This window comes from Terrapene carolina, unplaced genomic scaffold (genome assembly GCF_002925995.2).
Source record: "Terrapene carolina triunguis isolate 2854851 unplaced genomic scaffold, T_m_triunguis-2.0 Scaffold69, whole genome shotgun sequence".
Taxonomy (NCBI): domain Eukaryota; kingdom Metazoa; phylum Chordata; order Testudines; family Emydidae; genus Terrapene; species Terrapene triunguis.
The window spans coordinates 53,239,581-53,252,297 of NW_020664420.1; the positions used below are offsets into that span (position 1 = coordinate 53,239,581).

The window sequence follows — 12,717 nt, forward strand, 5'->3', positions numbered from 1 at the left end:
GTGGGTACGCCGAAGCCGCGGGACCGGTGGACCTCCTGCAGGCATGCCACCGAAAGCCGCCTGACTGCCGTGCTTGGAGCAGCAAAATACATAGAGCCACCCCTGCAAATGACTGTCATCAGGAGCAGAGCAATTAAAGGAGTGGTGCTCAAACAGGCTTCCTCCTTTTCCTGTAGAAGTGCCAGCAGGGAGTATCCTATGCACTGCAGCCTCAGGAATGCAGTACAATCTGTTGGACCTGTTGGTGAGACCCAAGGGGTTATTTTTTTAAATTAAAACACAAAAGACACTTGTTAAACTCATATATTAAACCAGTCCTTCAACCTTCCATCCGCCTCTGCATCTCACCCATACACTCATCTCTCAATTGCATTTAGCCTGGTACAATTGTTTTAGACACATAAGGTTTGACTCGCCTCTTACTAGTTTCACACTGGGGTAAGTGAGATCAGAATCAGACCCTCAAACTGTTACTCACAGTACTTTTATCTCTGTATCCATCTTTCTGAAAGCATGGTTAGAGTACAGTCAAAATTCTCTTGGAAATGTAAAAAGTTTTAAAGATAAATTTATGAAGTTTTACATTAAATCAATGCAATTATATAAGACAATCACAGTCATTTCAGCATATAAAATAGACTCATAGACTCATAGACTTTAAGGTCAGAAGGGACCAATATGGTCATCTAGTCTGACCTCCCGCATGATGCAGGCCATAAATGTTGACCCCCCCCACTTTCCCTTAACTCTGCTGTTGAAGTCTCCAGATCGTGATCTAAAGACTTCAAGTTGCGGAGAATCTTCCAGCTTGCGACCCCTGCCCTATGCTGCGGAGGAAGGCGAAAAACCTCCAGGGCTACTGCCAATCTACCCTGGAGGAAAATTCCTTCCCGACCCCAAATATGGCGATCAGCAGATCCCCGAGCATACAGGCAAGATTCTCTAGCCAGACCCTCATTTTACCAGCGATGGCCATTATTGCCTAATTGATTAATGACACGTTATCCCATCAAACCATTCCCTCCATAAACTTATCTAGCCTAATCTTGAAGCCAGACAGGTCTTTCGCCCCCACCGTTTCCCTCAGAAGGCTGTTCCAAAATTTCACCCCTTACTTATATTTCTCTTAAGTATTCATCAATACACTTAAAATATATTCAATATTTTGAACTGTATTATAAAATAATTTCTACAAAGCTAACACTTAGAATAAACTTAGCTGTAAACTTACTATATTTAATATTAAATATGTATTAATGAGAACTTAATACACAGTCTCATGTTAATGTAAATATTTTTCTTCCTATTTGAGAACTGAATAGCAATATAACAGAACAAAGCTTACTTAAACAATTGGAATAGGGTTCTCCTACTTCCTTCCAAATTATTAATTACATCCGACTTGCTACAACCTTTGAGAAATACATATGTCAGTTATTCTGATTGCTTCTTCAGAATAGAAAGGATTGGGCTCCTGGTGGACTGGTCCCCCACACTCAGTTAGAGCCCATATGGTTTCTAATAAGAATGCCTAGCATTTCTGAGTTTCCCAAGATGGGCCACTTGCAGGTCCGACCCTTTCCCATTTTGTCTGTTTAAAGCTTAAAGTAGGACGGTGTTGCTGTTATTGCCAGACTCAGTGAAATGCCTTGGTTTGGGCCAAATCCTCAAGCCCATGTAAAAGCTGTGGAAGGTCCTGAATGTGGTGAAACTGATGCTATTCTGATGTGGTAGGATGGGCACAGGATGTAAGGAGCACACTCAGGCCTGGTCTACAGTACAAAATTTAATCTCAGGGGGAGTAGAGAGGCTCCAGTACTGCTCCATGGCCTAGAGCTCCTCAAGCACACATCTATTTTACTCAAGCTGTGTACGATTTGCTTTCATATATTCTTGCCAATTAATCTTGTGTCTTTAATCTCCCTTTATTTTGGAAGGCAATAATTAAAGTGATGGATTTTCAGTTCCAGGTACACCTCAGTATCTCCGCCAGATCCAGACTAACTTAAATTCTTATTTTGGGGCTGCGTTCATGCATTCAGAGTCACAAATAATAATGTTCTGACTTTGGATCAGGGTCAGATGGTCATGCTGGATTTTTGATTGATCATAAATTGTTCCTCCAGTGTCTAAGAGAAGTTGCTGGTGTGTCATAGACTGCCAAGCCTTCTGCATAAGTGTTTGCAGGAGTTGGGCATTTAGAATTTACCTTTTGGAAACTAAATTTTGAAAATTCTTTCAGATCTAATAATCTAAGTTGTGGCAGCAAAGGTTAAAAACTTATTTAATATGTAAATTTGAAACCTAATAGTTACTCTTTAATAATCAAAAGGGAAGGTTTTGTTGTTGGTGCAGGATACAGGGCAGACCCATTAAAACTGATACTCACCAGAAAACATTTAGTTAGTTAGTTAGATAGATAGAACCTTTTTGCATTCACTAGTGTAGAAATTTAAAGGTTAAATGACTGATGATTTTGAGCTACAGGAACGTAAAATCTGGAACAAGTACTGGGCTAAATTCAACAAGGCATGGAGTTTTTGGACAATTATAGGGCATGATCCCAAGAAGGAAGTTGTAAATGGCTCAAGCACCTCTTCAGAAGCAGGCCTCAAGTGGGATACTTATTAAAACTGATATGATGAAAAACTTCAGCTAGAAATCTCACGATAAATTTGCTTTTGATATTTCCACTTGCAGCTTAATCCAGGAAGAGCACAAGAGATATATACCTTAAATGGTAACTTTTTCCCCCAGTGTTTTTCTCAAAGCCTCAAAAAAAATTCCAGTTTGGTTTGAGTTTTGGGCAAAGATCCAAAGAGTTTGGGCAAAGAGTTTTGGTTTGCTCAGATTTTAAGTTATTTTGCTACCTAAAACAGACAGGAGAAATAAATGTTGGATGGCTACTTTTTTCAGGCAACCGGTTTTGTTACAAGGAGCCAAACAACGATTACAGGATACAGGCCTAAACCAAAACTATGGATCTGATCCAACCCCCACTAAATCTTGCAAAGTTTTCTACTCTGGCTTTGAATTTTATGGCTTCCCCCACTGTAGTTTCTATCACAGGAAGGAGAATAAATCCCAGCTCAGCTGTGAAGCCTAAAAGAAACAAGAGGACCACGCCCAGGCCCCATTCTGCAAGTAAGCCTGCAAGGTATGTCCTGGCAAGCAGCAAAACCACCACCAAGCATCTTCCAGTCAGCGTCCCCTACTTCTCAGCAAAAGCCCAGCGGGGATGAGCCGTGGCAGAGGAGTGGTGCGGTTAGAGCAGCTGGTCCGTCCCCTCCTTCTCAACAAACACTGAGCCCAGCGGGATGAGTCGGGGCAGAGGAGTGGTGCAGTTAGAGCAGCTGGTCCAGCAGCCGAGCTGCAGGAAGAGGAGGGACTTGCTGGGTTGCAGCCTAGAGTTGGCTCTGGCTGCCTCGGAAAAGCTGCTTCGCAGTTACATGTAACCTGCCCCCCTCTCCCTGCCCGTTACATCGCCCCGTAAACACTGCGCAGAGAGGCGCCGAGCGAGGAGCCGCCGCGGCCATGTCTCAGCCACATAAAGGGAAGAAGTCGTCCTCCTCCAAGCCTGCGGGCAAGGGGAGCAGAGCGGTAAGTGTCGGAACCAGGGCGCGGGGCAAGGGCGGCGCCCAAAGCTCCGCCGCGCCAGGGCTCCGGGTGCCAGCTGGGCTTCCTGCCTGCTGCGTGTCAGGACCGGGGAATGTGCCAGCGCCGCCCGCAAGAGGGGAGCGCCCCAAGGCTAGCGCGGGGCTAGCGGAGGGGGCTGTCCGGCTCAGCCCCGCTGCGGGCCACAGGAAGGGGGTGTGTGTGACAGCCCAGCGCAGCCCCGCTGCGGGCCACGGGTCGGGTGGGGTGGGGGGGCGGTGACAGCGCAGCCCAGCTGCGGGCCACGGGGGGGGCGGTGACAACCCAGCGCAGCCCAGCTGCGGGCCGCGGGGGGCGGTGATAGCCCAGCGCAGCCCCGCTGCGGGCCACGGGGAGGGAGGGCGGAGCGGAACAGCCCAGTAGCCCTTTTCCCCGGGCTGATACAGGGCAGACTCGCTGCAATGAGGGGCGCGTTGCGAGCTGCCCCGCAGTCCCTAAAGCCCTGGGGACTGGGAGGGGCGCAGCCGAGGCCGTGCCAACAGCCCTTCCCGCCTCCGCCTGCCCTGCAGGGGCGGCACACCCAACCTGGAGCGCCAACCCCGCCCCGCTGCCAGAGCGCCGCCCGCCCCAGCGGCTGGGTCAGCCCCAGCTTGGCTCTACAGTCCTGAGGCAGTGCGCTTTGAAACGCTCCGCTGTGCTTGGAGGGAAAGGATTATCTTAAAGGAGGAACACGTTCCGGCCATGGCTTTTGCAAGCTGGTGGTATGCGACGGTAAATCTAGCCAGCTCTGCTGCTGACAGAGTGGATTTGAATCTCTTGGGTTGGGTGTGTGGCTCTTGCCAGCGAGTGTATCAGTAATACGGGTGTAGGGAATGGGAGAGCATTAGTGCTGAAGGTTAGACGCTTAAAGATAGAGCCAAATGCATTCTTTGTGTAACTCTACGGCATAAAGTAAAATTACAGGGGGGTGAATTTGCCCCACCCTCTATTTGGGGAAACTCACCCTGCTCTGGTATGTGTGACGTACAGTCTAGCTCACTTTTGTAGCTTGGATATGTAGTATTCCACGTTTTAAAAGGTAGCTACAGTATGTGAGACTGTAGGAGAAGGAATGAGGAAGCAACTGTCAGCTATATCAAGAAAGAACTATGGAGTCACTGAATTCATATTAAGTTAGACACTAATGCACTGGTTTTGTTGTTCAGGAGAATATCTAGTAAATAACAATGAATGGATCAAGTAACTAAAGTGCTCACTATGTTCATCTTAAATTAGTAAAGAATAATACTTTTGTGTAGATGATGTGATTTGAAACTTTGAAGTTTTTAAGTTGATGATGTTTTAATATGAAATATTGTCCAGTTATATTTTCTCTATATAGTCCATTAAAATACATGCCTTGCAGTTTCAGAAGGACTTCCATAAACTTTTTAGTGAAGATATCACATTAAAAATTAGCTTTGTGGATGTTGCTTATTTTCATGACCTTCTGAAAAAATACAGGCCCTTTTACATCTGATAATTCATTTATCCTTTGACCAATATAGGGACGTGATCAGAAAGAGAATCTAGTAAGTGATGGATTAATTATTTTTGTAAAGGCTAAGTTAATTTTGGACTCTTTCTTTCCCACTCTGAATAGAGTCCTAGTTGGTACAAGTTTTCATAAAATTGTTTTTGGCTGCAGGTATTTTTTTTGAACTAACTTGTCTGAACCTACCTAAGTAAACCGTGGTTCTTTGATGGAACTTGGCAGTTTAGCTATACTTGAGCTACCAAAGATTACTTTTGGGGGATGGATAGCTCAGTGGTTTGAGCATTGGCCTGCTAAAGCCAGGGTTGTGAGTTCAATCCTTGAGGGGGCCATTTAGGGATCTGGGGCAAAAATCTGTCAAGGACAGTACTTGGTCCTGCAGTGAAGGCAAGGGATTGGACTTGGACTTGATGACCTTTCAAGTCATTTCCAGTTCTATGAGATAAGTGTACCTACTTTTAGCTAACCTTTATGTGCATGTTTTTAGCAAGTCTGGTCTTTCCACATAATGTGTTAGACATATAGGGAAGCACTCTGACTTTACAGGTTATAGTGAAATCATAAAATGATAAAGTACATAGGTTGTGATTATAGTATTTGCATGCCACCGATTTACACCACCAAAATATACTTTATATAAGGTGACTTTGAATCTTTGAATCTCTGAATCAATTAAATTGCTAAATTTATATATGGATATGAGAAATCCATGACATTGCTAATCCTGATTTACATCAGATCTGCTCTGTAGAAAGTTTGCTGGAACATAATTTAATTATACAACTTCAGTCACTGTTTTAAGTCAAAACTTAAATCCATTATCCAGTATTGATGAATGGTCTTTCTATACATAATTAGAAATGTGAGTTTCATGGAATTGTCTGTCAGGCACCTGAGGGTTGGACATTACAGCTGTAAGTATTGCACCAAGTTTGTGCCAGTAGTACTAGCTTGATGCAGTGAAAGTCTTTCATTAAAGTATAAAGAATGACAGGTTCTGGAAACAATGTAATACAAACTCAGCATGATGTTTTGGGACAGAAAAACCACTCATACTTCTACTCAATTGGAAACTAGTCATTATTTGTATCCCAGAACCCTCTGGAGATCCCAACCAAGATCAGAGTCTTAGGCCTAGTCTGCACTTAAAGTGTGCGTCAAATGGTTATATCACTCCAGGGTGTGAAAAATCCACCCCCCAGAGCAATGTAGGTATGCCACTCTAACCTCCAGTGTACACGCAGCTAGATCAATGGCAGAATGCTTCCATTGACCTAGCTAGCGTTGTTTGGGGAGGATGTGTTCCTACAGTGACGGGAACAAAAATTCTGTTGGCATAGGCTATGTCTAAAGTGTGAGGTTATGTTGGTATAGCATGGCACCATAATTATGAAGATATAGTCCCCGCAGTGTAGACATGGCCCTATTGCACAAAGTACTGTACAAACACATAGTAAGTGTTAGCCCCTGTCCTGAAGACCTCACAACCTACATAGGCCAGACAGATAACACATGGGAGGGGAAACAGAAGCAAAAGCGGTGAAGTGATTGACCTGCTGAGTTTTTGTTAGGCAGTTTTCTTCTGAATCAATTGCTCAAGTGAGATCATAGACTTTTCTCTCATCCCTAACTTTTGGACTTACTTTCCCCCGGATTCTCCCCCTCCCCCCATTTTTTAAAATCTTCATTTCCTCTGGATGAAGAAAAACATGGATCTTTATTTTTCTCTACGGTTAGAGGTTATTGCTTTGTTAATAATGTAGGGCCAGATTCTCATTTAGTGTGAAATAGCATCGTTCCACTGAAATCAGTGTTAAAATCAATAGAGCTGTGCTGATTTACAGTGGCTGAGAATCTGACCCATGGACTTCACTTCTTGCCCAGTTACTGGAAGCATCACTGCTCCAGCGCTACAAGCCCCTATTTAATGAGGAGCATGGGCCAGAGCTGAAGTTAATGACATTCTCTCCAAGCCTCAAGAATGCCAAGTTTGCCTTGAAGCTGGGTGTCCAGCGTGGGTTTTCTGTGCTGTCTGCAGCCTGAGAGTAGACCTGCAGTTACTGATTTAACGATTAGCATGTTGTCCTTGTGCTTTTTATTTAGGTCACTTATTTTCTAATTTATGAGATGCACACCTTGCTGATCAAGACGTTAGTGTTGATAAGTTTCAGAGTGGTAGCCATGGTAGGCTGTATCAGCAAAAAGAACAGGAGTACTTGTGGCACCTTAGAGACTAACAAATTTATTTAAGCATAAGCTTTCGTGGGCTAAAACCCACTTCATTGGATGCATGCAGTGGAAAATACAGTAGGAAGATAGATATAGATATATATACACAGAGAATATGAAAAAATGAGTGTTGCCATACCAACTATAACGAGTGTAATCAGTTAAGGCTATTGTCAGTAGGAGGAAAAAAAAACTTTTGTAGTGATAATCAGGATGGCCCGTTTCCAACAATTGACAAGAAGGTGTGAGTAACAGTAGGGGGAATAGTTCTACTTTGTGTAACGACCCATCCACTCCCAGTCTTTATTCAAGCCTAATTTAATGGTGTCCCATTTGCAAATTAATTCCAATTCAGCAGTTTCTCGTTGGAGTCTGTTTTTTGAAGTTTTTTTTGTTGTAGTATTGCCACTTTTAGGTCTGTAATTGAGTGACTGGGGAGATTGAAGTGTTCTCCGATTGTTTTTTGAATGTTATAATTCTTGACATCTGATTTGTATCCATTTATTCTTTTGCGTAGAGACTGTCCGGTTTGGCCAATGTAAATGGCAGAGGGGCACTGCTGACAATAGCCCACCGTAACTGATTACGCTCGTTATAGAAATAATAAACAAAATTCATTCTAATAAAACTATATACTGTTTATTGACCTGGTTATGGGGATGTGGGGGGAAGCAAAGGGAAGCAGCAAGAGTAGTCATGTGTCCCTCCCCAACAGGTAGGCACATCATTTTGGGTGCCTGGAGCTGCTGGTGGAGAGAGAAATCACTGCTGGGGGGAGGGGACTGGGGATGCCCTGGCTGGAGCCGGGTCAGACTCACCCTCATCCGCCCAATCCCCATTCATCCAGATCTCTCCACCCCCCCCCCTTACCCATATCCTCGGGCCAAACCTTATCCCCCCACCTACAGCCCCCCCACACCAAGCCTCACCCCCTGGATCTGGAGCCCTCCTGCACCCAGACACCCCAGTCGAGCCCCAACCCTCCTGTAACCAGGCCTCCCCAGCTCCATCCAGCTGGTGGTTCCTACCCTGTGCCGGGCTCAGCTGCTAGGGTGGGTTGGGCTGGGGGTAGGGGAGGAGCGTACTCCCCCTGCAAGGAGTGGCTGGGTCCGGGGGGAGCCACATGGGGAGCAGTCACTATACAGGGAGCTGCTGACTCATTCAGACCCTCCCATAACCAGACTCCCCAGCTGCGCTCCACCCCGCACCTGGCCCTGCCTGTTGAGCCCCAATCCCCTACATCCAGACCCCCGCTGAGCCCCTCCCCTCTGCATCTGGACCCCCCTGCACCTAGACCAGCTCCCGCTGATTTCCCCCCCCCACACACACACCTGATCCCTTTGCATCTGAACCACCCTGCCAACCCCCACCCCCCTGCATCCGGATAACTACTCCCCGCCGAGCCCCACTCCTCTGTAACCAGACCACCCTTGTACCCAGAACCCCTTGCTGAGCCACTCACCCCTGCAGCCAGACCACCCCTCGCTGATCCTCCTGCACTGGAGCCCACACCTGGGCCTCATCTCACCCCCCGCACCTGGACCACCCCCACTTCACTGAGCCCCAACCAGCTGCACCTGGACCCCTACCTCACCAAGCCCCACTCCCCCAGCACCCAGACCCTCCCTGCATGGGCGACATGGGTGGAGCTCTCCCTTTGGGGAGGCTGGCCCCAGGTTACGCTCGTGCCCTCCCTATGGCTAGACCCCCCGCCCCCCCCCCCCCGCGGCCGGAGCCACAAGCCTCCCCCTCCGGAGAAGCCCAGAGCACGTGCCACACCCTGGCCGCAGGAGCCCTGGGCTGGCCAAAGCCCCGAGCCTCCCCTCTGCCTGGAGGAGCTCTGGGGCAGCCGCAGCCACGCCTCCCCTCCCCAGACCCAACGTGCCCAGGGGAAAAGCGTCTATTAGAAGATGCTTTTTGTATGCCCCATGTAGGTTCTGGGGCAGCTGAGGGGGCAGTATTATCGTCCCACACCCAGACACTCCCCACCCCCACTGAGCCCTAACCACCTTCACCTCCACCCCCCTGCAGCATCCCATTGCCGCTGTACCTGGAGTTCCCCCAATGAACTCCTGTGCATCCAGATCCCCTCCCCTACCTGGACACCCCCCCCCTCCGAGTTGCCAACACCTAGATTGCCCCACACAGAACCCTCTTACCCCACACCTGGATCCCCTCACATTAAGGCATTCCACACTTGGATCCTGCCGGGCTGAGCCTGCCTGCCCACACTTGGTGTGCCTGGCATGGAGGGGCAGCTCCCTGGAGTATTTCTGGGGCAGGCCCAGCCCTTGTGCTGTGTCTGGGGCGGGTGCAGCCTCATTGCCAAGTCTATGTCCCAGGGAGTGGGAGGGGGCTGCAGCGTGATCTCCCACCTCCGTGCAGCCAGTTGCCTGTGCTCCCCACTGCCATGCTGGACCCTCCACATTTATTTATTGACAACATTTGCAGAATTTTAAAATATTGTGTGCAGAATTCCTCAGAAGTAGGACAAAGGCAGAGCCATTGGCTCTGAGGAGTGTGACTTGATCTGCTGCATAGCCTACTGGACTGGTTTTGTCGAGAGGACCAAAGCCTAGCAACACAGAAGACCAAAAGGACTATAGCAGTTGAAAAAAGGTCTGTCAAAAAAGGGGGAGTTATTTGGGGAACCAGACTGATACTCAGGCACCTACCAGGGGCATTTGAAGAAGTTATGCCTGCCTATCTTATTTTCAGGTGATGGTAAGATAGACACGTGCCTACGTAAGTGTTATTTTAAAATCCTTTGTTTTCTAAGAGCTTTGTTCCTACTGTTAAAATATACAATACTTGGGTTTTAAGAAGGCTGGCTGGCTGGCCGGCCACTGTATACCCCACTGGTCATGGATACCTGAAGGGAAAAACCAGGGGTGTCTGAACTCAGTCATACCTGCTAGCTAAGCACATTAATACACACAGTACTGTAGCTCAGGGTCTGGTCTAAGAGTGGGAGAATTGTGAAGTTCTACCCCACAATAGGTAAAGGGACAAAGAGAAGGGACTTGAGGGACGTGCTCAGAGAAACCAGAAAGGGGGCAGAGGTGCAGCTAAACAAATCCATAGTCAAAAATTAAATTGGACTATAAATCTATGATATTGTTTTTAAAGCTATTCCCCACCCTAAAGAAACCGACAAAAGCAATAAAACACAGTGGAGGTACAGTAAAGCAATGCAAGAACTGTTAGTCAGCCCTCGTCTGAACAGATATCTTATCTGAAAAGCTGGGCATTGTTCTGGTATTGCATACACTTCATTCTTACAGTCATATACTGCGCTCAGTCTGAGTACAGAAATGCCATTGATGTCAATGGGACCTGCACTTCTGGATTCAGGATAGTGTATACCTTTTAGTGTGTCATTCAGCTCAGAATAGAGGTTCAGATCAGTTAAAGACTAGGTGGTTTGGTGTTTGTGGGTTAACTCTACTAGGAGCTAACTGTATTTATGTGGGAAAGCAGACAAATTCTTCAGATAGCCTCATATACTGGTACTTAAAGGGACAGTGTAGATGCCATTTGTGTGAAGTTTCATCTCTATTCATGGTGAGTTCCATTGGCTGGCTTGTAACCAGCAGGGTGGGGCTCCGGGGGTAGGGAGAATTGAATCAAAGGACTTTGGAATTGATTAATAGGCAGTCCCTGAAGAAAAGGAGAGAGCGAGGCAGAGATAGTTGGAGAGCAGACAAGCTCAGTCCCTAGGGTTTGGGATAAGATAGGTCTGCCTAAGCTTTACGTAATGGAAATATGTGTGTGGACCTCTTTCTTGTGTTAAAACCCCTTTTCTCGTGTTATGCTTTATTCCTGTGGTTATGATTAAACACTACTTTGTTTTGCAAAGGCTGTTTGCGTTGGTATTCAGCACTGGTCAGAACTTCCAAAGGGAAGACTTGCAGGACCTGAACCCACTCAGGGCTGCTGAGTAATCATGGTTGGTACATAAGGGGGTGCCTGGGGTCATCTAAGTGTGGGAGAATCATGGGATTCCACCCCAGGACTGCTGAAGGCAAGAGGCTTAACTCCTGAGGGGGACAGAGAGACTGAGAGAGGTCAAATGTGCAGCTAGCTCTAAACTGTGACAGGAATTGTTGTCATATACCAACAGTATAACTGCTGGGCCTGGAGAAAACTTGGATGGAATGCCTCCAAGGAAAACGTAGGTGTTGGAAGTAGTGTTCATGATTCAGTGAGTAGTGCTACTCTCTCTAAGCACCCTATCTGACATCTACTGAAATCAGTGGGAGTTAGATCAGGATTTAAAGCAATACTGAATCAAATACCAAAATAGAGTTACCAAATACCAAAACTGAATTGCTGGAGGAGGAGCTATAAAACAGATTCAGGTATTTGAATGTCTTGTAGCAGTTTTCACAAGAGCCCTAGTGTTAAGCTTACTGTTCTGGCCAGATTCCATCACTGAAAATAATTATTCTGTCTGCCTAAATTCTGCTTGTGATTTCATTTGAAGTTATGCTTCATGTCTCCTAAAAACTTTATCTGTTGTCTACTGGTGATGAATAATTGTCATGATTCACTCTGTGGAGATCTTGATTACAGTGAATGATGTGGTCCCGACATATACTGTCTGTAAGGCATTTGAGATTCTCTTTATGTAGAAGATGCAGTATAAGATTTAGTTATTAATCTTATTAATGACTTTTTTTAATCTTACAGCATGGTGACAAGAAAAGTGGAGCATCTTCTAAACCTGGAGATAAAAAAGGATCAGAAGTCACAGAGGTAAATAAATGCAAAGCACTGTATTATATTAAAATGAACTCCAGCATGTACGATTATATAGCCGAGAACATCTACTCATTCTGTGACAATTTTTATGGTGGTTTGTTTTTAAACAGCAAAGTAGTAGCTTGAAGACAGCTGACTAGTGGTGTTCACTAATAGCTCTTATTTTCCAAAAAAAATATAAATCTGTCTTGTGCTGTTCAGTTTTGTGTGAAAAGAGCTCTGCTCTGATTCTCCTGTCACTTCAAATCTGCATGTTGGCATGAGTGGAGAATCAGGGTTCATGTATTTATTTCAGAAGGGAACCCTATCTCTGCAAATGCTACTTTATCTGAAATTGATATTTGTAATTCAGCAGTCCAGACAGGTCTCTAAGACTGAGCTCAGGGCCAGGAGCCAAGAACTCCTGTTGCCTAATCCTGGCTGTGCCACTGTGTGGCATATTTTGTTCCATTTAACTTAGAAAAATCCATGGAAGCTAATGCTGCTGGGAGCAGCATTTAACTATCACTAGGCACTTTGTGTCTGCTATTGCTAGTGTCACCTATGGAGAAGCTAAGGGCAGCACTGCAACCAAGCCAGGCTTGTGTGTGGAGGAC

General features: G+C 46.2%; 1 protein-coding gene across 1 annotated transcript in view; it reads left to right on the forward strand.

The window, feature by feature from the left end:
- The first annotated feature begins 3,344 nt into the window (after positions 1 to 3,344).
- The window catches only part of CAST (calpastatin), a 95,097-nt gene continuing 85,724 nt past the window's right edge, over positions 3,345 to 12,717 (forward strand). Inside the window, exons 1-2 of the mRNA XM_026649239.2 lie at positions 3,345 to 3,600; positions 12,050 to 12,115. Of these exons, the coding sequence (XP_026505024.1) occupies positions 3,535 to 3,600; positions 12,050 to 12,115 (132 nt within the window). The 5' untranslated portion in view covers positions 3,345 to 3,534. The remainder of the gene's footprint in view (positions 3,601 to 12,049; positions 12,116 to 12,717) is intronic.